Below are 21,894 nucleotides of genomic sequence, written 5' to 3'. Positions count from 1 at the left end.
CTGCCTTGGTGCAGACTTGGGGCCAAATATAAGCCTCTGAGCAGGTCTAGATAAAGCATGCCTTGGTGCAGACCTGGGACCAAATATCTGCCTCTGAACAGGTCTCGATAAAGCCTGCCTTGGTGCAGACATGGGACCAAATATCAGCCTCTGAGCAGGTCTAGACAAAACCTGCCTTGGTGCAGACTTGGGGCCAAATATCAGCCTCTGAGCAGGTCTCGATAAAGCCTGCCTTGGTGCAGACCTGGGGCCAAATATCAGCCTCTTAGCAGGTCTAGATAAAGCCTTGGTTTACTGTGAAGAGTCTTTGTAGATCACCAAATATACAACATCAAATGACTGTTGAGCCAGGCTCAACTGAAGCACAGTGAGACCAACCCAAAGCTTATCCTAGCAGGTGCCCCTGCCAACACGACTCTAACATCATCATTATGCAGGACATCAATGGTTATGTCTGTGTTACATCAGTGCTGGGATACTTCAACAGTCAATTACATAACAGGTGCACTTTGTATGCATTTTTACTATCCATTTTACCTTGAACTAAATGGATAATAAAAGGACATCACATACCATCCCTCCCAATAGATTTTTTTCTAACAAGCATTAGTTAAATAGCTTTAGTGTATTTTGCATTTGATTGCTAAAGAAATTGTCTCTGCTGTCATGCGTATCAAAAAAACCATGCAGGTGAATCCAAATAAACAAATACAACCACCTTTGAAGTCATAATTAAAATTCAAAATAAAAATGATGAAAGCTTAATCCATGGAAAACTTACTGCATATTTCTTGGTTAAATCCCGCAGTACGAGTTTGGATGCATCGAGAGAGATACTTGTCTGAGTGAGATAGCGGGTGTCTTTGCTTGTAAGTAGAGCGTAGATGCAGTTGTAGACGTCGGAGGGGCCCATGTAGTGGAGAAATAGACTAGCCACAGAGAACGCGGCGGGGCTGTAGCTGACGTCGGGGTTGGTGTGGTTGATGACGGCGACGATCTTGGTGATAAGCCGCATCCCTTCATGGGAAAGATGGTACGAGGTCAGGTTGACCTGGTCAACGAACCCGGGGAGAGGGATGTCCAATGCCGTCACTGGGGAAAATACAGGAGTGAATGAGTGAGTGAGTGGTGACTGGGTGAGTGAGAGAGTGGGTGGGTGAGTGGTTGGGTGGGTGAGTGGTTGGGTGGGTGAGTGGGTGGATGGATGAGTGGTTTGGTGGGTGAGAGAGTGGGTGGGTGAGTGGTTGGGTGGGTGAGTGGGTGGATGGATGAGTGGTTTGGTGAGTGAGAGATTGGGTGGGTGAGTGGTTGGGTGGGTGAGTGGGTGGATGGATGAGTGGTTGGGTTTGTGGTTGGGTCGGTGAGGGGGTGGATGGATGAGTGGGTGAGTAGGGTTGAGTGCGTGAATCAGTGGATGAGTGGGTGAGTAGGTGAGTGAGTTGGACGGGGTATGTCAAACTGAGTGGACAATGAGCATGATTTTAGAGTTAGTGAGCTTTGACCAGGGATGCAGGTACAAGAGTTACCGCCACTCCCCCGTCACCATGGGTATAGTGCTAACAAGACAACGTTCATTTGGAGTGTTTTGTTTTTTATGTTTGATGTTTAACGCCACACTCAACAATATTTCACAGGGGGAGACAAGCATGGGTTGCTGAAGACCTATTCTACCCTGGATCTTCACGGGAGGAGACAAGCATGGGTTGCTGAAGACCTATTCTAGCCTGGATCTTCACAGGGGTTGACAAGCATGGGTTGCTGAAGACCTAGTCTAGCCTGGATCTTCACGGGGGGAGACAAGCATGGGTTGCTGAAGACCTATTCTAGCCTGGATCTTCACGGGGGGAGACAAGCATGGGTTGCTGAAGACCTATTCTAGCGTGGATCTTCACGGGGGGAGACAAGCATGGGTTGCTGAAGACCTATTCTAGCGTGGATCTTCACGGGGGGAGACAAGCATGGGTTGCTGAAGACCTATTCTAGCCTGGATCTTCACGGGTCTCATTTGGAGTGTACCGACTCATGACGTTATATAGATATTATTTGCAGAGTGTGTTTCTCTACCATAAATAGCATAGAAAAGTCAGGTACCAAAATTGCATTATGCAAGTCTCTGGCTTGTTCATCAAGCATAGTACATTTTATTTATTCCTAAACTATGATATTTATTGTATGGAAACACATGAAGGTTGTAATCTGTTTATTATTTAATGACATTCTTAAAAAATTATAATTGATGTTCAAGACCTATATTTACTCAATATAGTAACTTTAAAAGCTGTGTAGTAATACAAGGTGTAAGCACATGGAGTAAACCGCCCTGTGTATCTTATAGTGCCAAGTGATTTACAGCCACATTTGTCTACACAACACCCACACATTAGGAAATCCTGGTCTAAACTTACTGGGAACATCAGCTGATATCTATCAAGCAGGCATTGCTTTGATGTATGGAGGTTTAGAGGGGTTCCTGCTTATCATGTTTATCGCATCCCTAACACTATCCATCACTTGACAAATAATCTCAGCCAAGGGACTTTTGATATCAACTTTGAAGAGGCCAACTTTTTCAGTTTGTAAAACGTAAAATCCAGTGTTTTGACACCTGACCACTATCAGTGGCAGAAAGATTAGTGATGTGATGTGATTGTGACGTCATGGTAACTGATGATGTCACAATGGTCTGCAGTACTCGTGATGTAATTACTCTGTGATCTGATTGTGATGTCATGGTAACTGATGATGTCACAATGGTCTGCAGTACTAGTGCTGTAATTACTCTGTGATCTGATTGTGATGTCATGGTAACTGATGATGTCACAATGGTCTGCAGTACTAGTGATGTAATTACTCTGTGATCTGATTGTGATGTCATGGTAACTGATGATGTCACAATTGTCTGCAATACTAGTGCTGTAATTACTCTGCAGGGTTATATCCTAGGAGAAAACGCCTGAATTCACTCAAGTGACATCTCCGGTGGAGGCTTGTATGGGATAAGAAATTAGTTAACATTCCGACACATCTTGAAGTCTAATTAGTGGACTAGTGGACTAAACTGTTCCTTTCCAGCCCTGCAGGCTCACCCTATTCTCTGCAATAATTAAGACATGTATATAAAGTGATCATTTTTATTTAATCCTTTCATGAAGACACAAAGAGAAATGTTTACAACATTAACTAACCTGATCCCCTGGCAGTTATGCTTCACACATCTCAATACCCCTGACAGGTGCTTAGTCAGGCCCATCTCTTAATGCCATTAACAACGCTATCTCACATTGTCGGAGAATTAACGGTGAATCACGGCTATCTCACATTGTCGGAGTATTAACAGTGAATCATGTACACAGGCAACTCTTCCAGAATAACAGGACAAGCCTGTCTAACCCTAGCTGCATACCCAACAGCAGTGGTCGGATGAGTGAGCCGCTTAACAGTATTCCAGTTATATCGCGGCGTGTCAGCTTAATGTGGGAGGAAAGCTCGAAGTGATGCAGGTCTCAGACGTTTACCACTTCGGTGAAACCCACAAGCACTGGTATGGTGCTGACAAACCTAGAAACATAATCGGGGCGAACCAAGATTCGAACCCACAATCATAAGTTTCTGGCGTGCCCAAGGGACGCAACTCTGCACAGAGAATTGCGGCACCATAGACGACTGGGCCACCCGTGCAGTAGAAATACTGCATGATTTTTCTTATTTTTCAGTTTACAGATATTTTGGTGAAACTTCTGAACAGTAGCAATCGTAGGTCATCTTCCTCAGGCAAGGGAGTTAACGGACGATAAAAGCCCAGTTTCCACTCTTGCCGAACTAGGCTAGAATTGTGGAGTTATCGGTATATTTTGGCCACTGCGGTGCAGATTTCGGTGGATTGCAGGACTTGCATAGCATGTGTACCACAAAGGTCGTCAACAGTTATTATCCAAAATCGTTTCATGTTTTAAATCAAGGTGCTCAAGTGATTTGATGCACTTCACCATGTTCATAGGATAAGACCTGTTTTATTTCAATAAAGATCTTAATGATCGATCAGATTGTCTTGAATGGGGCTGCCATTTTGTTTGAAGCAAATGCAAGTGATATTAGAGGTAGAATCTGATTGGCCAATAATAACTTGTAATAACTTGTAATAACCACAGTGGCACTACGATCAAACCTAGAAATTCCAGGCTAGTTCGGCAAGGGTGGAAACTGGACTTTAATAGTGAGTTACCTCCCTTGTCTTTGGGAAGATGTGTCAGGTGGGTAAATATATAAATAGACAATCTCATCCGAGTGTCTTTGATAAAAAAAAAAACACGAGGGGGAGATCTTTCTTCTAACTTTTTTAGTTTGAAAACAGTAAATGTGAGTGTAAAAGGTTTAGCAAATTAGCTTCAGTGGCAGAAAGATCAGTGATGTCATCAGGATTGATGTCACAATGGTCTACAAAGCATTCTGTGGCAATTTCACTGTATGGCAATACCCGTAAAGATTCGGGTTAGAATAGGTCTTCAGCAACCCATGCTTGCTGTAAAAGGTGACTAACACGATCAGGTGGTCAGGCTCACTGACTTTGTTGATGCATGCCATCGTATCCCAAGTGTGTAGATCGAAGCTCATGATGTCAATCACTGGATTGTTTGGTCCAGTCACGATTATTTACAAACAGCCATTATATACCTGGAATATTGCTGATTGCGGCATTAAACAACAAACAACAAACAAACATTGTATCGAAAGCTTCATTTCAACAGGGGGCACGGGTGGCCCAGTCGTCTAAGGCGCCACGATTCGCTGTGCAGAGTTGCGTCCCTTGGCACGCCAGAAACCTATGATTGTGGGTTCGGATCCCGGTTCGCCCCGATTATGTTTCTAGGTTTGTCAGCACCATACCCGTGCTCGTGGGTTTCACCAAAGTGATAAACGTCTGTGACCTGCATCACTTCGAGCTTTCCTCCCACATTAAGCTGACACGCCGCGATATGACTGGAATACTGTTAAAAGCGGCGTTAAACCGAACTCACTCACTCACTTCATTTCAACAAAGCAATCTGCATGAAAAAGTCAGTTTCGGCTGTTAAAACTGGGTATGTTGCTTTGTGGCACAGTTAGCCTTATTCCTGCTCTATCATGACTGCCTGGGCCAGAAAAACCAGTGGTAGACCCTGACCACCTCGGCCAGTGTAGCTGGTCTGACAGTAGCCATGTTCACCCCACGATGTCAGCAACAAGACGTCAGTCACTCCACCGTCAGTCACTCCACTGGCTTTTCTGAGCCCATCTTATCCCTGTGTGACTGGCGTGATGACAGAGAGAGCCTTCATGTTTGTGTGCTACACACCCTGTGGGCCAGCAGGAGGCCAGCAGGGGTAGCCCTTGGCCAACATAACAGTCACAGTCATGCTGACAGAGGCAACCCTCCACACTACCAGGGGGCATCTCATAAGTAAAACAGTGGATAAATTTGTCTGTTGTTCAATAAATTTTCAAAGCTTGTTTGGACTCTACTTATCATGCGTATTTGTTCCATAAGATGATTAAAGAAATCATGAAATCTGTGATCAGTTTGTTTCCAATTATTTAAGTTTATTTTAAAACTTGTGTCTACCAGTACTACAATCAAGTAAACAGTGGCAGAAACTAATATGTTTAATCCACTAGTCCTTATAATGATAACATATAGCAAAACCCTTATAAAGGGCAAATTTCTACTAGTCCTTATGATACCTTACCTATTGGGCAGTTTGGGAAGGACTTCAGGACTATTGCCAATTTCTACTGCTGGTAGGCATATCAAACTCCAGGAGATTTATGTTATCCCATGAAATACCCTGACCGAAAACAGAGGTAAGGATGCAATACAATTCATGATTCACAATGCTTGTAACCATGGTAACCAATATTCCTTTGACATAGGTTTAGTAAATATGTTTTACTTGGACTGAGTCGAATAAACTTAAGTAGTGAAGAAATCACTCATGTTGCTTCTACTTCTGCATGTTCTGGAATCAACAGATTCAGCTGACTTCTCTGACTTAAACCATGTTATGCCTGATATATAATTTCCCTATAATTTTGCATAATGACCTTACATTGTTGTCTCTCAGGGGGGCACGGGTGGCCCAGTCGTCCAAGGCGCCGCGATTCACTGTGCAGAGTTGCCTCCCTTGGGCACGCCAGAAACCTATGATTGTGGGTTCGAATCCCGGTTCGCCCCGATTATGTTTCTAGGTTTGTTAGCACCATACCCGTGCTTGTGGGTTTCACCGAAGTGGTAAACATCTGAGACCTGCATCACTTCGGGCTTTCCTCCTACATCAAGCTGACACGCCACGATATAACTGGAATACTGTTAAAAGCGGCGTTAAACCCAACTCACTCACTCACTCACTGTCTCTCAGTTTTACTTGTTTACAATTTGTTCAGAACAGCCAGTCAGAAAAGCATGACATCATCGTAATGGTTTAAGAACTACCTAATTTTCCTTCACTGCTAGTCATAACGATGTGCCCTTTGGAACTTAAATGTGTTAAGCATCGCGCCTGTGTTAATGCCTCAGTCACAATTTCCTGTGGCGGCCGTGGGGTCTTAAATATCTACGACCAATAGCAATTATAGGGCCGCTGCAGCATTCCCACGGTCACATACTGTAGCAGTCACATATGTTAGGGTAGTCGCACGGGGTATTTTGAATTTGTTGAGACCTTTAAACCTGCGGCTGCCGTAGCCTTTGAAGTGATAAGTTATAACTCTGTTATATACGGCCTGTAAAAGATAGGGATACACCCTAGGGTGACCCTGAGGCCACCACAGATCCTCTGCAGCCCACACACACCGCAGATCCTCTGCGGCCGCCACACGTATCTCTCGATTTCGGAGGGCTACGGCTGCCGTATCCAAGCTGTACAGCAAATATGACTGAGGCCTAAAGAACATATGTTATACCTGTATTCCTTTCAATGCGATAAACATTAAACAGCGACACAGATACCCGCACAATGGACTCAATAAGACCAAGAGTACACTCCTAAGTTGTTTACCACCATCACAGTCACGTTTTCCTTTAGAGTTGCATTTGAGACTGTTCAAACACACATGCATTATATCATGTTACATATCACCATATTGAACTCAGGTTTCTAAAGATAAATCATCATAAATCAGTGCATTTACATTTACCCCACGTCCCTTGTGGAGACCATAATATATCATTTTATAGTTGTATCCGCCCAGGGTTAGAATGAGATTAGTGAAAGCTGTTTTCTTGCAGAATCCAAAGAAACATGTACCACTGGTCTGAAATGTACAGTGGACTAGTTTGACTTAGACCATGATGTCAACCCCGGCTCTCTCCTCTCACATTCACACACTGAAAATCAAATCAAATGCTTAGAGCAGTTTTGAAACTGCCCCTGAGCTTCTCAGTTTTGTGTGTATAAACACAAGCAGTTAGCTCAGTTGGTCTGCCAGCAGTATGTCACCCACTGGAGACTGGGTGTCATTAATTGACCTGTCTAGAGAAAATGTTCACATGCTTCACAGCCAGAAGAATGTATACTCCCTAGGGAGCTGAGAAAGACAATCAGGTGTACACTGATCTATTGACCGAAGTAATAATGTTCCACTCTCCGCATGCTTTAGAAGATGGATTTGCCGCATCATAAATAAATATTCACATTAAGAATCTATAGACCTGCCTTTGAAATTCACGCTAGTCCGTCAGCCTGAGACTACTAAATTGTGCTGAGGACAAGTTAAAATCCATTGATGGTAGTCCTCATTTACTTAGTAGCTTTCGAGGGATCTCAAGGATTGCTACAAATAGTAAAACTGCCAGAAAATGTAAACATCGTAAATGTTTTCTTGTTTCGTTGAAGCAGGACTTGCTTCTAATTCTGAGCACTAGTTAAATAAGGTTTACTCTGGTCCTCTGGACCAGTCTTAAAAGAAGCAAAGTTCTAAGGCTGTAGATGAACTTACAACTCTGAGATGTTTGGAAAACATAGAAAACAAGGAAGTTCAACAGTCTCATCGAAATATGACCACGTTAACTTTCTGTCAACATGATTTAATAGTGTTGCCAAAATACCTTGGAGCTCTGACAGTATAATGAACTCATAAATTAAAGATAAGAGACACAAGAGTGACTGTGTACGGCTTGACGAGGTCAGGGTAATAAATACCGTCCAATAGTAATATACATCATGTACATGATATAGGCCAATGGGAAATTCTTAGGGAACGTCCTTCAAACTTCAACATGCAGCATCACTGCATCTCGCATCATCTTAAGCACATAGGAAACTGACACTGACTTCCGACCTGTGTACATACAATGTGCCTTGATTGTCTGTTACCAGCAATAAACATACATCTGTGTACATCTGCATATCTCCATCCCCAACAATGTCTAACACAGGCAACTTTCCACATAATCAACTCTTGCAAGTATTACATTTCTTCAAAAATAACACAAACCAATATTACCTTGTGACAAGTTGAAGATTAAACACATACAAAGTAAATGGGAAACTGTTGACATAAGTGAAATAATTGCATGAAAGCAAAATAATATCTTACCGTCGTCTCCAAAAAGTTCTTTGTCCATTTCATCATAGAGATCTCCATCAGCTCTCAGTAAGTGCTTGCACAGCGACGTCCACAACGAATGTCGGATCATGTGGTCCGCCGGCCACATCGACTGCCGCAGCAACTGTTTCAGTTGTTTCTTCTCCCCCAACTTGTACAGATTAAACAGTATTGACAGCTGATCTCCTTCTTCCAAGTCATCAGAGGTAAACGATGATGCTGACTGCCCGAGGTCGCGGCGTATAGCATCCATGTCCACAAACTCGGAAAAGATATGCGACGATCCGTCCGAGTAACTATCAAGAGTAGCGTCTTTGAGCACAACACCTGTGTTGGTGGACGACCCTTGCACAGTGCCCGGGTCATCCGTGTTGACATTCATAATGAATTGTCTGTCAGTCCCACGTGTGCCGGAGGGGGCGTGTCAGCTTACGTCATGGTCCCATTGTACCAGCAGCCAGTCGTGCCATCGCTTCCCTGCCGGGTCTGGTCATGTGACTGAGGCAGATATTTGGCACATGTCACACTTGTAAGACTGAAAGATAAATAGGAGAGTGAGCGATGTTAAGACGGTAGTACTTCCTTTCTTACTTAAACATGTCTTTCATCTGTCACTTTACAGGTTTCAGAAAAACACTAGCTTTTTTTGGGACTGACATTACTTAAGCCTTCCGGCATTTTCTAATAAAAGCATGTAGCTCATTGTGTTTAATATTGTACACAAGACGTATGAGGACATTAACGGCTACAAATGCTGATGTCTAGCAGTGTAGAGGAGGCACAAACGTACGTAGTGGCTTAATCTGGTGATTCAACATGTTCTCTCATACACGGTGCTCCGGTATTGGAGAGTGCTATCACAGAGTGAGCCTTCGGAAATATACCTTAAAAAAACGGGGTTTGATGTTGAACAAATGTATTTTAATACACATGGGTTTTTGAGTTCAATAAATGTATTTAAATACACCTCGGTTTGATGTTCAACAACTATTTAAATACCTTTCGGTTAGATGTTCAAAATTTATATTTTAATACACCTGACTTTGGTGTGCCACAAATGTATTTTAATACACCTGACTTTGGTGTGCCACAAATGTATTTTAATACACCTGACTTTGGTGTGCCACAAATGTATTTTAATACACCTGACTTTGGTGTGCCACAAATGTATTTTAATACACCTGACTTTGGTGTGCCACAAATGTATTTTAATACACCTGACTTTGGTGTGCCGCAAATGTATTTTAATACACCTGACTTTGGTGTGCCACAAATGTATTTTAATACACCTGACTTTGGTGTGCCACAAATGTATTTTAATACACCTGACTTTGGTGTGCCACAAATGTATTTTAATACATCTGGGTTTGGTGTTCAACAAATGTATTTGTTTGATTGGCATTCTTAAAGTTTGTGAGTAAATAAGATAATGTACAACTTTGTATAACTTTACATACAACAAGCTGTATGTTTCAACAAATGTACTTTAATACATCTGGGTTTGGAGTTTAACAAATGTACTTTAATACATCTGGGCTTGGAGTTTAACAGATGCACTTTATTACATCTGGGCTTGGAGTTTAACAAATGTATTTTAGTGGAGGGTGACAACATGGACAAGAAAAGGGCGGCGGGGTAGCCTAGTGGTTAAAGCAATTCCCCTCATCATGCTCATGGGTACAATGTGTGAAGCCCATTTCCGGTGTCCCCCGCCGAGATATTGCTGGAATATTGCTAAAGGCGGCGCAAAACCATACTCACTCACTCACTCACCACTCACAAGAAAGAGTCTTTACACTATGTATACAGGGTCACAACAAAAACATTTTTAAACAGGGTTCAACAAAAGTACTTTAATACAGGGTCCAACTAATCTATTTAACACAGAATTCAGAATTCAACATCAGTTTTAAACAGCATCATGCTAAATTTTCATATATTTACGACCTAAACATGCTAAAGGCAGGTTACGGCTCAGGACTAGAAATATTTTGGCACAGACTTTACACAGGGTACATACAAAGAGGAAAGGATATTTATATAAGCAATTTCTGTCCATTTCAGCTATATGACGGCGCTCTGTAAGTAATCAAGTCAGGACCAGACAATCCAGTGATTGATATCATGAGCATCGATCCACGCAATTAGAATAAGATGACATGCATCAACCAAGTCAACGAGTCTAACCACCTGATCCTGTTAGCATGGTTAGTCGCCTCTTATGACAAGAATAGTCAAAAGAATAGTCATGGATTCATGGTTATATACTAAGGACCCATGAAGATTCGGGGGTTGAATAGGTCTTCAGCAACCCATGCTCCCATAAAAGGTGACTATGCTTGTTGTAAAAGGCGACCAACGGGATAGGGTGGTCAGGCCCGCTGACTTGGTTGATGCATGTCATCGATCCCAATTGTGTGGATCGATGCTCATGATATTAATCACTGAAATGTCTGGTCCAGACTTGATTACTTACAGAGCGCCGTCATATAGCTGGAATATTGCTAAACAACAAACAAAAACGAACTAAGGAAGAAAACATGAAAAAAATGTATATGTTCTTAAAAGCCCACATTCAGACCGGACAGCAGCTCAACAAAAGGACAGGAGCCATGAAGAAAAATACCTAACAGAATTTCTAAGGCTGCTTTTATCATAATAATGTAAAACAAAGTGACTTGAGCTAGCTGCTAATTTCTGTTGGATAAACATATTGTCGTGTTATTGTATAGAGGCTGTTGTGTCATAATTAGTTTTTTTTAATTAGTCCACAAGTTTGTAGCTACTAGTCCTGATTGAAATTGATGATAAGTTAGTTACACATAACATCAGGTTGTAATTAAGAAAGAAACTAGTGATGGAAACATTTAATATAGTAGAGAGACAATAGTCAGCGCAGCTATGTGACTATGGAGTCTGCTCTTGTGTTATCAATGGTACATCGGGACAGGTCACTTATTACAGGGGCAGGGGTCAGTGAGATTGGCCGACTATCTTGATAATATCTTGCCGACCTCGTAGAATATATTATACATGTAATACAAAACAGGCTTCATCTTCTACCTTGTTGAGTTGGCAAAGTTTGCATGAGATCTGATCTGCTGGAGGCTTAACATACATGTCACTTTCCAGTACAAGACTGTGACGGCCGGCTGTGAGAGACAGCTCTCTGTATGTCCCATCTATCAGCAGCCTGTTGCCTTCCAGGAATTACATCACATGGAGGGACATCAATCTGCGTGTTTGTCTCGTGCCTCTGTCACGTGTCAACTCACAGCAGGACAAACATGATAAAGGGACCCTCTATCAGTCTCGGACATGTATAGGCTCTTGGATACAAATAGTCAGCTGATATCAAGATAAACATGTATTCAGCTGATATCAGGATAAACATGTATTTAGCTGATATCAAGATAAACATGTATTTAGCTGATATCAGGATAAACATGTATTCATGATATCAAGATAAACATATATTCATGATATCAAGATAAACATGTATTCATGATATCAAGATAAACATGTATTCATGATATCAAGATAAACATGTATTTAGCTGATATCAGAATAAACATGTATTCATGATATCAAGATAGGCATCTATTCATGATATCAAGATAAACATGTATAATTGTATTCAGCTGATATCAGGATAAACATGCATTCATGATATCAGGATAAACATGTATTCAGCTGATATCAGGATAAACATGTATTCACCTGATATCAGGATAAATATGTATTCATGATATCAAGATAAACATGTATTCATGATATCAGGATAAACATGTATTCATGATATCAGGATAAACATGTATTCAGCTGATATCAGGATAAACATGTATAATTGTATTTAGCTGATATCAGTATAAACAGGTATAATTGTATTCAGCTGATATCAGGATAAACATGTATTCATGATATCAGGATAAACATGCATTCATGATACCAGGATAAACATGTATTCATGATATCAGGATAAACATGTATTCAGCTGATATCAAGATAAACATGTATTCAGCTGATATCAGGATAAACATGTATTCATGATATCAGGATAAACATGTATTCATGATATCAGGATAAACATGTATTCAGCTGATATCAGGATAAACATGTATTCAGCTGATATCAGGATAAACATGTATTTAGCTGATATCAGGATAAACATGTATTTAGCTGATATCAAGATAAACATGTATTTAGCTGAGATCAGAATAAACATGTATTCAGCTGATATCAGGATAAACATGTATAATTGTATTCAGCTGATATCAGGATAAACATGTATAATTGTATTCAGCTGATATCAGGATAAACATGTATAATTGTATTCAGCTGATATCAGGATAAACATGTATTCAGCTGATATCAGGATAAACATGTATTCAGCTGATATCAGGATAAACATGTATTCAGCTGATATCAGGATAAACATGTATTCATGATATCAAGATAAACATGTATTCATGATATCAAGATAAACATGTATTTAGCTGATATCAGAATAAACATGTATTTAGCTGATATCGGAATAAACATGTATTCAGCTGATATCAGGATAAACATGTATAATTGTATTCAGCTGATATCAGGATAAACATGTATAATTGTATTCAGCTGATATCAGGATAAACATGTATTCATGATATCAGGATAAACATGTATTCATGATATCAAGATAAACATGTATTCAGCTGATATCAGGATAAACATGTTTTCAGCTGATATCAAGATAAACATGTATTCAGCTGATATCAGGATAAACATGTATTCATGATATCAGGATAAACATGTATTTAGCTGATATCAGGATAAACATGTATTCATGATATCAGGATAAACATGTATTGAGCTGATATCAGGATAAACATGTATTCAGCTGATATCAGGATAAACATGTTTTCAGCTGAAATCAAGATAAACATGTATTCAGATGATATCAGGATAAACATGTATTCATGATATCAGGATAAACATGTATTCATGATATCAGGATAAACATGTATTCAGCTGATATCAGGATAAACATGTATTCAGCTGATATCAGGATAAACATGTATTCATGATATCAGGATAAACATGTATTCATGATATCAGGATAAACATGTATTCAGTTGATATCAGGATAAACATGTATTCATGATATCAAGATAAACATGTATTCAGCTGATATCAGCACAAACATGTATTCAGCTGATATCAGGATAAACATGTATTCAGCTGATATCAGGATAAACATGTATTCAGCTGATATCAGGATAAACATGTATTCAGCTGATATCAGGATAAACATGTATTCAGCTGATATAGGGTAAACATGTATTCAGCTAATATCAGGATAAAACATAAGGGGCCCTCTATGGGTTCAATAAACACAATTAATCAGCTGATATTAATATAAAACATAAGGTAAGTCAAAAATGCAACTTCCCCTGGCATCAGCATGATCAGTGACGCAAGAAAGGGGGTTCTGGGGTTCTTGAGAATGAGATTGGACCCCCTAAATCTTAACCTTAACCTGCATTCCTTACCCACCGAGTGATTTACTCCAGATTTACTTAGTAGTGAATCCAGGGTCCATGCAGTCCTTCACTTTCACCCGTAGGTCATGACAAAAACCTGGACTCTCATGCTTAACTTGGAACACTGAAACAACTGCCCACAGTAGTCCCACACACCACAGTAGTTTGATGTCGACAATGGCATGGTAGAAACCATCACCAGCTGGAGACACATACCAGCAAAATCACGATCACAATCAGGTGCCCGAGCACTCTCATCAAGTCCTGCACTGTGGAATCAGCTCCAACTCAGATGTGCCAAAAATCTAGAAACTTTTCGAAGAATGTTGAAAACATACCCCTTTTTAGAAACATACCGAGTGTAGATTCAATAATGGTAAACATTATCAGAATAGTACACAAACAAATGCACACACCACTGAACAGCTATAGTTGGGAGATTAGTCAGTTTATAAATAAACAAATTATTATTATTTTATTTCAAATGAGGGCAAGTCCTGACTACTGTGTGCACTGGTCCACTAGACTTGAGCACTTCTTCAAGTTCAATACTTGTTTCTCCCCCAGTCTAGCTTTGTTTCATCATGGACCGCTATAACCTTTTATAGGTCCGTGGTTTCAGACACCACCTATAGGTATGACCTGTGGACTTGTTAGACGTAAATCATGGTGTCTACCCATGAATGTTACACAATTACTCAGAATATGGCTACATGTGCAATTCAGTTGAGAAAGTATGACTCTTCAGGGAAAATTAGGTCACCCAGATTTCCTGGAACTTTTTTGCCTTTAACATGCTAAATATTTAGTTGTCATCTCTTATACATGACAACTGACATCCCTAAATATAACACCCTCAGGCCCAGCCATAATTGCCTCACTTATAACTGTCTTACTGAACACAAACAAACATTACAAGATGAAGACATTCTGACATTGTGATTGAGGTGGACATTTTCATCATTTTGTACTTACAATAATGTAATCATTTCATTGTCTGCCTTGTGGAACAGGCTTATTAGGAAGACATAGGACAAATAATTATGATCATCAGACAGTTGTCTTGTGGTAGCATCAAGATGACAGCGTCCTGAACCAGACACTTTCTTAGTGATATAAGAGAACAAGTTTATTAGGAACACATACTGACATAGGACAAATAATTATAATCTTGACCATCAGACAGTTGTCTTGTGATAGCATCAAGATGACAGCGTCCTGAACCAGTCACTTTCTTATAGATATAAGAGAACAAGTTTATTAGAAACACATACTGACATAGGACAAATAATTATAATCTTGACCATCAGACAGTTGTCTTGTGATAGCATCAAGATGACAGCGTCCTGAACCAGTCACTTTCTTCTGTGGACAGCCTGGAGCTCCTCCTTGTCATCCCGAGGAGACACCAGCACAGGATAGAAGCCCAGACCAAGAAACTAGGGCTGGAGATGATGTGCTAGATATTTATAAACATTTCTTGACAGAAACCACTACCTGTAAGTTAATAGTGTTTTAGGTACAGCTGCTCCAGAGAACGGTCAACATTGCTCTTAACATGCTTAAATTGAACAATTTTCGATCCATATATATAAAACCATGACAAGAGTAATAATGATGAGGATAACCTGAAATGTTTTAAGCTTTCTTTGTTTGTTGTTTTAGGGCCCAGTGACAATACTTCAGCCATTTCATTCACACATGCCGGAAAACAATCATGTGTGGGTCAGCTTAACCGGTGGTTGATAGCATGAGCAACAATGCACACATTCATGGCACAACAATAATACAGTCAGTTCACCCATGTGACCACCAATCATAAAGTAGCTTTTCCAACTAGTATGCAGCGTTAAAAAATGGCACTAGTCCCGTAGTCACTGCCTGGTACAGTGGCTGTCTCATGCCCATCAACCCTACATAGCTGACCATGCCAACAGGTGCACCGTTAGGTGTTAACTACAGTTTATACAGTGTTCCCGCTGGCTTTTGAAACTGCCAGTCCACCACGACTGGCAACTCTAAAAATTACCATTCCCCCCTATTTTTTGTCAGTCCCAACTTTCAACAAATGAAAAATCATGAAAATCACCTGGTTTTAATTCTTTCAACTCTCTTTTTATATACAGTGGTCCCTCGCTACAACGCTACCAATGGGGTCCAAATAATTGGTGGGCGTCAAAGACGATGAGCCGTTTAACCGAGGCCGAGGCGGGGGAGCGCGCTCGGCAAATCTCAAATCATCAATATGTGTTTATCTCACGTCACGTCAAAATAGTATATATTTTTATGGACCTAGATCTACCTGTAATATAATTCATTTATTAAGTCTGTCACATTTCACAACGTCTGAAATACGTTTTCCATTTCAATTTATCATTTTTTATTGATAAATTAAAGAATTATTCACTATTTCCCGCGATGTTATTGAAAATAAAATTCTCGGACACACAATTCGACAACGGGCCCACATCGAACATGTCAAAGGGCAAAATAAAGACGTTTTAAGCAAATCTTTAAATATATTATACAAAGTGATAAATAAAATCAACAAAAATATATCTATAAGTAATCAAACTTACATCTAAGTTATTATTTCCATCGTTTCGTGCGATCGCGTGTAATGTAAGTCAAATGACATCTCGGCTTTCGTCGCCTTGAATTCTCGGTATATTTCAAGACTAAATCACTGCAAATATATATTTGACCTTGAAGCAAAGCGAAAAGTTATTTAATAGCACTAAAAACAGACTGGGGAAACCAAGAAGTCAACTGACAAGTTGATTTTGATCGAAATACTTATATGAATATTGTCAATGTTTTGTTCAACAACAAAGATTTATAAGATGCTATATTTTCCGGTCCACAGGGACTGGCAGTAACATGAATTACCAGTCCAAGCCTAATTTTACCAGTAAAAAACTGGTAATTACCGGTAAACGGGAACACTGGTTTATACATACAGTATATTGTCCATTACCTTCAACTCCAGATAAGCAACAGATGTCTGCACGACAGTGTTGCATCCAGGATCGGGCAAATGTGGGGAACTCCCCCACCCCTCATCTAAAAATGTGGGCGTCGGCTACAAGTGGGAGTCTCAATGCTGTTTGAACTATATAAATGTAATACATTACCTACTAAGATAAAAGGTCCCCACTTGCACAAACTGAAGGCACTGACAAAGTCATGCTTGTGAATGGATTATCCTTCGCCGATTTAATGAAAAAATCACACTGCATGTTTCCATAATTATTTCGCTTCAACCATGAATATTCTTAGTCCAAGACATTTTGATATTTTGTTTCATATTTAGCCTTTTTCTCTGCTGTAGGAGATCCTCTCTTGTGCCATCCGCGAAATTATTAACAATGTGATCAGGAATCAGGTCGGGTGCGTGACAGAATGTTCCTATTCATCCGTACTTTCTCCATCTATATTTACATCATCGTTCACCGAGTTTTTTCGGTTTGCTGTTTCTCCTGAGAAAGTCTGTTATTCGCTTTTTTTCTGTTAGGTAAAGACATTTAACTCGAACAAATGTGACAGAGCAGACAGCAGACGACAAACTTCAAACGAAGACAATTGTCGCTATCCCTCAATAAAATGAAAACTGATAATTAATTCATTGTGGCCTATCATCTAGTCGGACCGGATTGTCAGTGGCAGTATTTGCTGTAAGCAGAAAGCAGGATAGTGTCAACACACACACACACATCTCAGGAAAACCTGTCGGTGTGTGCATAACCTACATGCGTGACCTTGACGTGTTTTGCAATATGTGTAGAGATGCATTCTTTGTTGTACACTACTCATCTCCAATAAAAAAGGCCTCACAGTTCACAGTGTGCCCTTGAAACCATGGTAACCTGGCTTTTAGGGCTGCAACTGTTCACTAAGGTCTTAATGTATTGCAGTACATTACAACAGTGTGTGCTTTGAAATGAGTATTGAATTCACATCTTGAATAAAAACATCGTGGCAGAATTATGACATGTGTATTTGAGTATGACATCTTAGCCATGTTGACAGATCAGTGTGGATTAATAAGTATTTTCAACTCCCTGGGGATCATACATTCCAACCTATTTGATACTACTTATACAATGTCACCCTACCGGGTACCCATTTGCTGCTGGATGACTAGTGATAGTGAGTTGGGTCTGACGCCGCTTTTAACAGTATTCAGTTATGTCAGCTTAATGTTGGAGGAAAGCCTAAAGTGATGCAGGTCTTAGATGTTTACCACTTCGGTGAAACCCATGAGCACAGGTATGGTGCTGACAAACCTAGAGACATGATCATGACGAACCAGGGTTTGAACCCACAATCATAGATTTCTGATGTGCCCAAGGGACGCAACTCTGCAGCACTGCGATTTTACAGTGCCTTAGACGAGTAGGCGACCCGTGCCCCCTGCTGACTGAATAATTTCAAATGATTTACCAAATCACACCACATTGTTATGTATTTTTAATATTTCAGCCAGTGTAAATGATCGAGTGACCAGGCAATCCAGTGATCAACACAGTTAGAAAATGTGCACTAGTCCTGTAGTCTTTGCCAAACTGCCCAATAGTTAAGGTATCATAAGGACCAGTGGACAAAAACTGTTAGTTTCCAACGCTGAATCAATATTGTGAGCAATGATCTACGCCATCGATGGACAATGACATGCAACCAGCCAACGCCTTGAGCCTAACCATTGATCCATTTGGTCGCTTCTTCAAGCATTGTATTTAGAGAATTTATGGATGTCAACATCTTTTTTATGACAAAACACACTGTTTCAAGGTTACAGTGTAGCCCACACCTATGATGGTTACAGGGACAATCGTGCTAAACAAACTTAACTGCTATGAATGACTGCAGTGTTCTGGTTGACTGAATCCTTTCTAGTTCATGTTCCAGGAAGTATTTCTACAACATGTACGTGGTGTAGAACATGCAGTGGAGATGAACAACAATCTTGATGGGCAGAATTATTAGCCTGAAAAAATGAAGTCTTTGAATGGGATTTAGAAGTGATGGACATAAGGTAGAGAATTTAAGGATGTCATCTTCTTTGATAGGACGAAACAGGGTTAGAAACGAACAGTTTTTGCCCACTAGTCCTTATAATGATAACATATAGCAAAACCCTTAAAATGGGCCATTTTCTACTAGTCCTTAGGATACCTTTACTATTGGGCAGATTGGTAAGGACTACAGGACTTTCTGACTCTAACGCTGCGAAACACAACATTTCAGAGTACCCCCGCCTCGGCCTCGGTTAAACGGCTCATCGTCTATAACGCCCACCAATTATTTGGACCCCATTGGTAGCGTTGTAGCGAGGGACCACTGTATATGCTTACCCCTTCACCTGAAGAGTGAATACTTTGTTCAAAGGATTAGCCGATAATACATTGATTGATTGATTGAGTGAGTGAGTGAGTGAGTTGGGTTTAACGCCGCTTTTAACAGTATAACAGTTATATCACAGCGTGTCAGCTTAATGTGGGAGGAAAGCCCGAAGTGATGCAAGTCTCAGACGTTTACCACTTCGGTGAAACCCACGAGCACGGGTATGGTGCTGACAAACCTAGAAACATAATCGAGGCGACCGGGATTCGAACCCACAATCATAGGTTTCTGGCGTGCCCAAGGGACGCAACTCTGCACAGCGAATCGCGGCGCCTAAGACGACTGGGCCACCCGTGCCCCCATTGATTGATTGCTCATTGTTATCTAACTGTACAGATTTTTTGAAGAACCACAGACATAATGAATTTTGTCATGAGTTGCCATATGTGCTGTCTCAGCTGACCAATGAGACTTGAAGTTGACAACTACATATGTGAAACACCTGAAACAAACTTACGTGGTCAGTTGAGAAATGAACATGGGTCATAATATCCCAAAACACTATATCTATTTTTAAATATTAGATTGTTACTAAGACGTGTGACAGCGGTCAAGGTTCTTTGTACAAAATGTGTGGGAAAATGTTCCTTTATACGGATATCTGCTGATGCATTCCTCAAAAAGGGAAGTGCCTGATATTGTACATTTAACTTTTTTAGGTCGTAACTACAATATTATTATTTTGTTTTCATAGCAAGAACATGGAGGCCACAACAGTGACTGATCAAATTGTTCCATACATTAAACATATACGGCAATAGCAATCAGTTGTTCCAAAGTGCAACACTTATGATTATTTATGTTAAATATATACTGTAAAAGCTGAACTAACAATCAACATAACTCGATGTTGGAATATTTTATATCTGATAAAATAATAGTTTCAGATACTATTCATCTAAACATTGCCTCCAATTCTTTGAAGTTATATTAAATGTATTTTTTAATCAAATCAACAGTACATTGGTAGAAAATGTGTACACAGCTGATTGCTATTTCCAGCTTGGTTTACAAGAAAATACACATGGTAACTGTTTTTTCTACATATAAAACAATGCCTAGCAGAACAGAAAATACAACTTCAATGGCAAAGTATAATGTTTAATGATAACTTATCTGAATTTTACATTTTTATTGATCAAGTTTGTTATCACCTGTTCGTTTACCTGAATTCTCTGAAGGGATGCTACATGTACTAAGTGATTTTTTAATGTACGATGTTGACCGATAGCTTCATCCTTTCAAGTCGTACATGCATTAATCAACAACAAAACAGTTGTCAGTTGTAGACTCCCACTTGTAGCCGACGCCCACATTTTTAGATGAGGGGTGGGGGAGTTCCCCACATTTGCCCGATCCTGGATGCAACACTGTCAGTTTGGCTCATTATTGTATATCTTTTGTGATGATATACAGCTTCTCATTCTTTGATCCTCTGATAGGTGTCACTTTACGCAGAGCAGTGAGAATAGTGCCAAACATAAAGTCAACCCAGTCGAAATTATAGTCCATTATAAGCAAATGTTGAACCCGCGAAAATACCCATCCATATTTCAAGACTTTCAAATTGGAGTGTCTAGATAAATTTATTTGTTTCTAGCAAAATCATAGATTTTGAGAGACTAAGCGTTAGTCTACCATGTCTACATTCACGCTTTCACGCCACTCACTGGTTATACCCACAGAACTAGGGTTGGGACGGGTAACGCGGGTACTCGGGTCGGGTGGGTACTGAGTGGGACCCAGGTACCCATTGCACTCCCCGGACCCGTGGTTAGTCACGTCATATATGGTTTAATGACAAAAAATTATCTAAAACTCTACTATAAGTTACTAATGTTTGCATTTTCTTTTTGACTATGCACCCATTCCTTCTGACTTTACATGTATGAATAAAGATAAAACTGAAGTCAACTTCGTTTTATGCATGACGTGTATCTAAATACATTTTGGCAGGGCTACAGTCAAACTAGTCCCAGTCGGACACATCTCTTGAGACCTACAGCAGGTACCCGGTAGGGTCGGGTAATAGAGGGGTGGGTACCCGGGTAGTAAATCTGGTCTCGTCCCAGCCCTACACAGAACATTACAGCCTTCGCGGTTTGTGAGGAATAATTAGATTTAGGCAAACACGAGTAGTCCCTCTCGTTCTTCACTTGTTTTGGACTAATGACCCAGTGGCCATGTCTAACCCTGTAGTTTGGGAATCCCATATCCAATCACTATGAATGAGATCGTGATATGACTATTTGTTGCCGTGTGGGTAAGGTGGCACTTTAACACAGTGGCGGAGTGACTTACCTCCTAACTCACAATTTGGTTAATATTTAATTCTCCCTTACTTTGAGACCGGATGGAGTAATGGAGACCCCCCGCCCCTTTATAA

General features: G+C 40.3%; 1 protein-coding gene across 3 annotated transcripts in view; it reads right to left on the bottom strand.

Annotated features, from left to right (window-relative positions):
* LOC139449082 (GTPase-activating protein skywalker-like) overlaps nucleotides 1-21,894 on the bottom strand; it is a 44,677-nt gene that overhangs the window by 22,340 nt on the left and 443 nt on the right. For all 3 annotated transcript variants that reach the window (XM_071230544.1, XM_071230545.1, XM_071230546.1), the window contains exons 2-3: nucleotides 8,572-9,115; nucleotides 782-1,092 (exon numbers count right to left, since the gene is read on the bottom strand). In XM_071230544.1, coding sequence (XP_071086645.1) covers nucleotides 782-1,092; nucleotides 8,572-8,962 — 702 coding nt within the window. In that variant the 5' untranslated portion in view covers nucleotides 8,963-9,115. The remainder of the gene's footprint in view (nucleotides 1-781; nucleotides 1,093-8,571; nucleotides 9,116-21,894) is intronic.

Source organism: Haliotis cracherodii, unplaced genomic scaffold (genome assembly GCF_022045235.1).
Source record: "Haliotis cracherodii isolate W230 unplaced genomic scaffold, xgHalCrac1.p SCAF_7, whole genome shotgun sequence".
In the NCBI taxonomy this organism is placed as follows: domain Eukaryota; kingdom Metazoa; phylum Mollusca; class Gastropoda; order Lepetellida; family Haliotidae; genus Haliotis; species Haliotis cracherodii.
The sequence above is the reverse complement of the archived record's forward strand: the minus strand, read 5'-3'. Positions and strand labels throughout refer to the sequence as shown.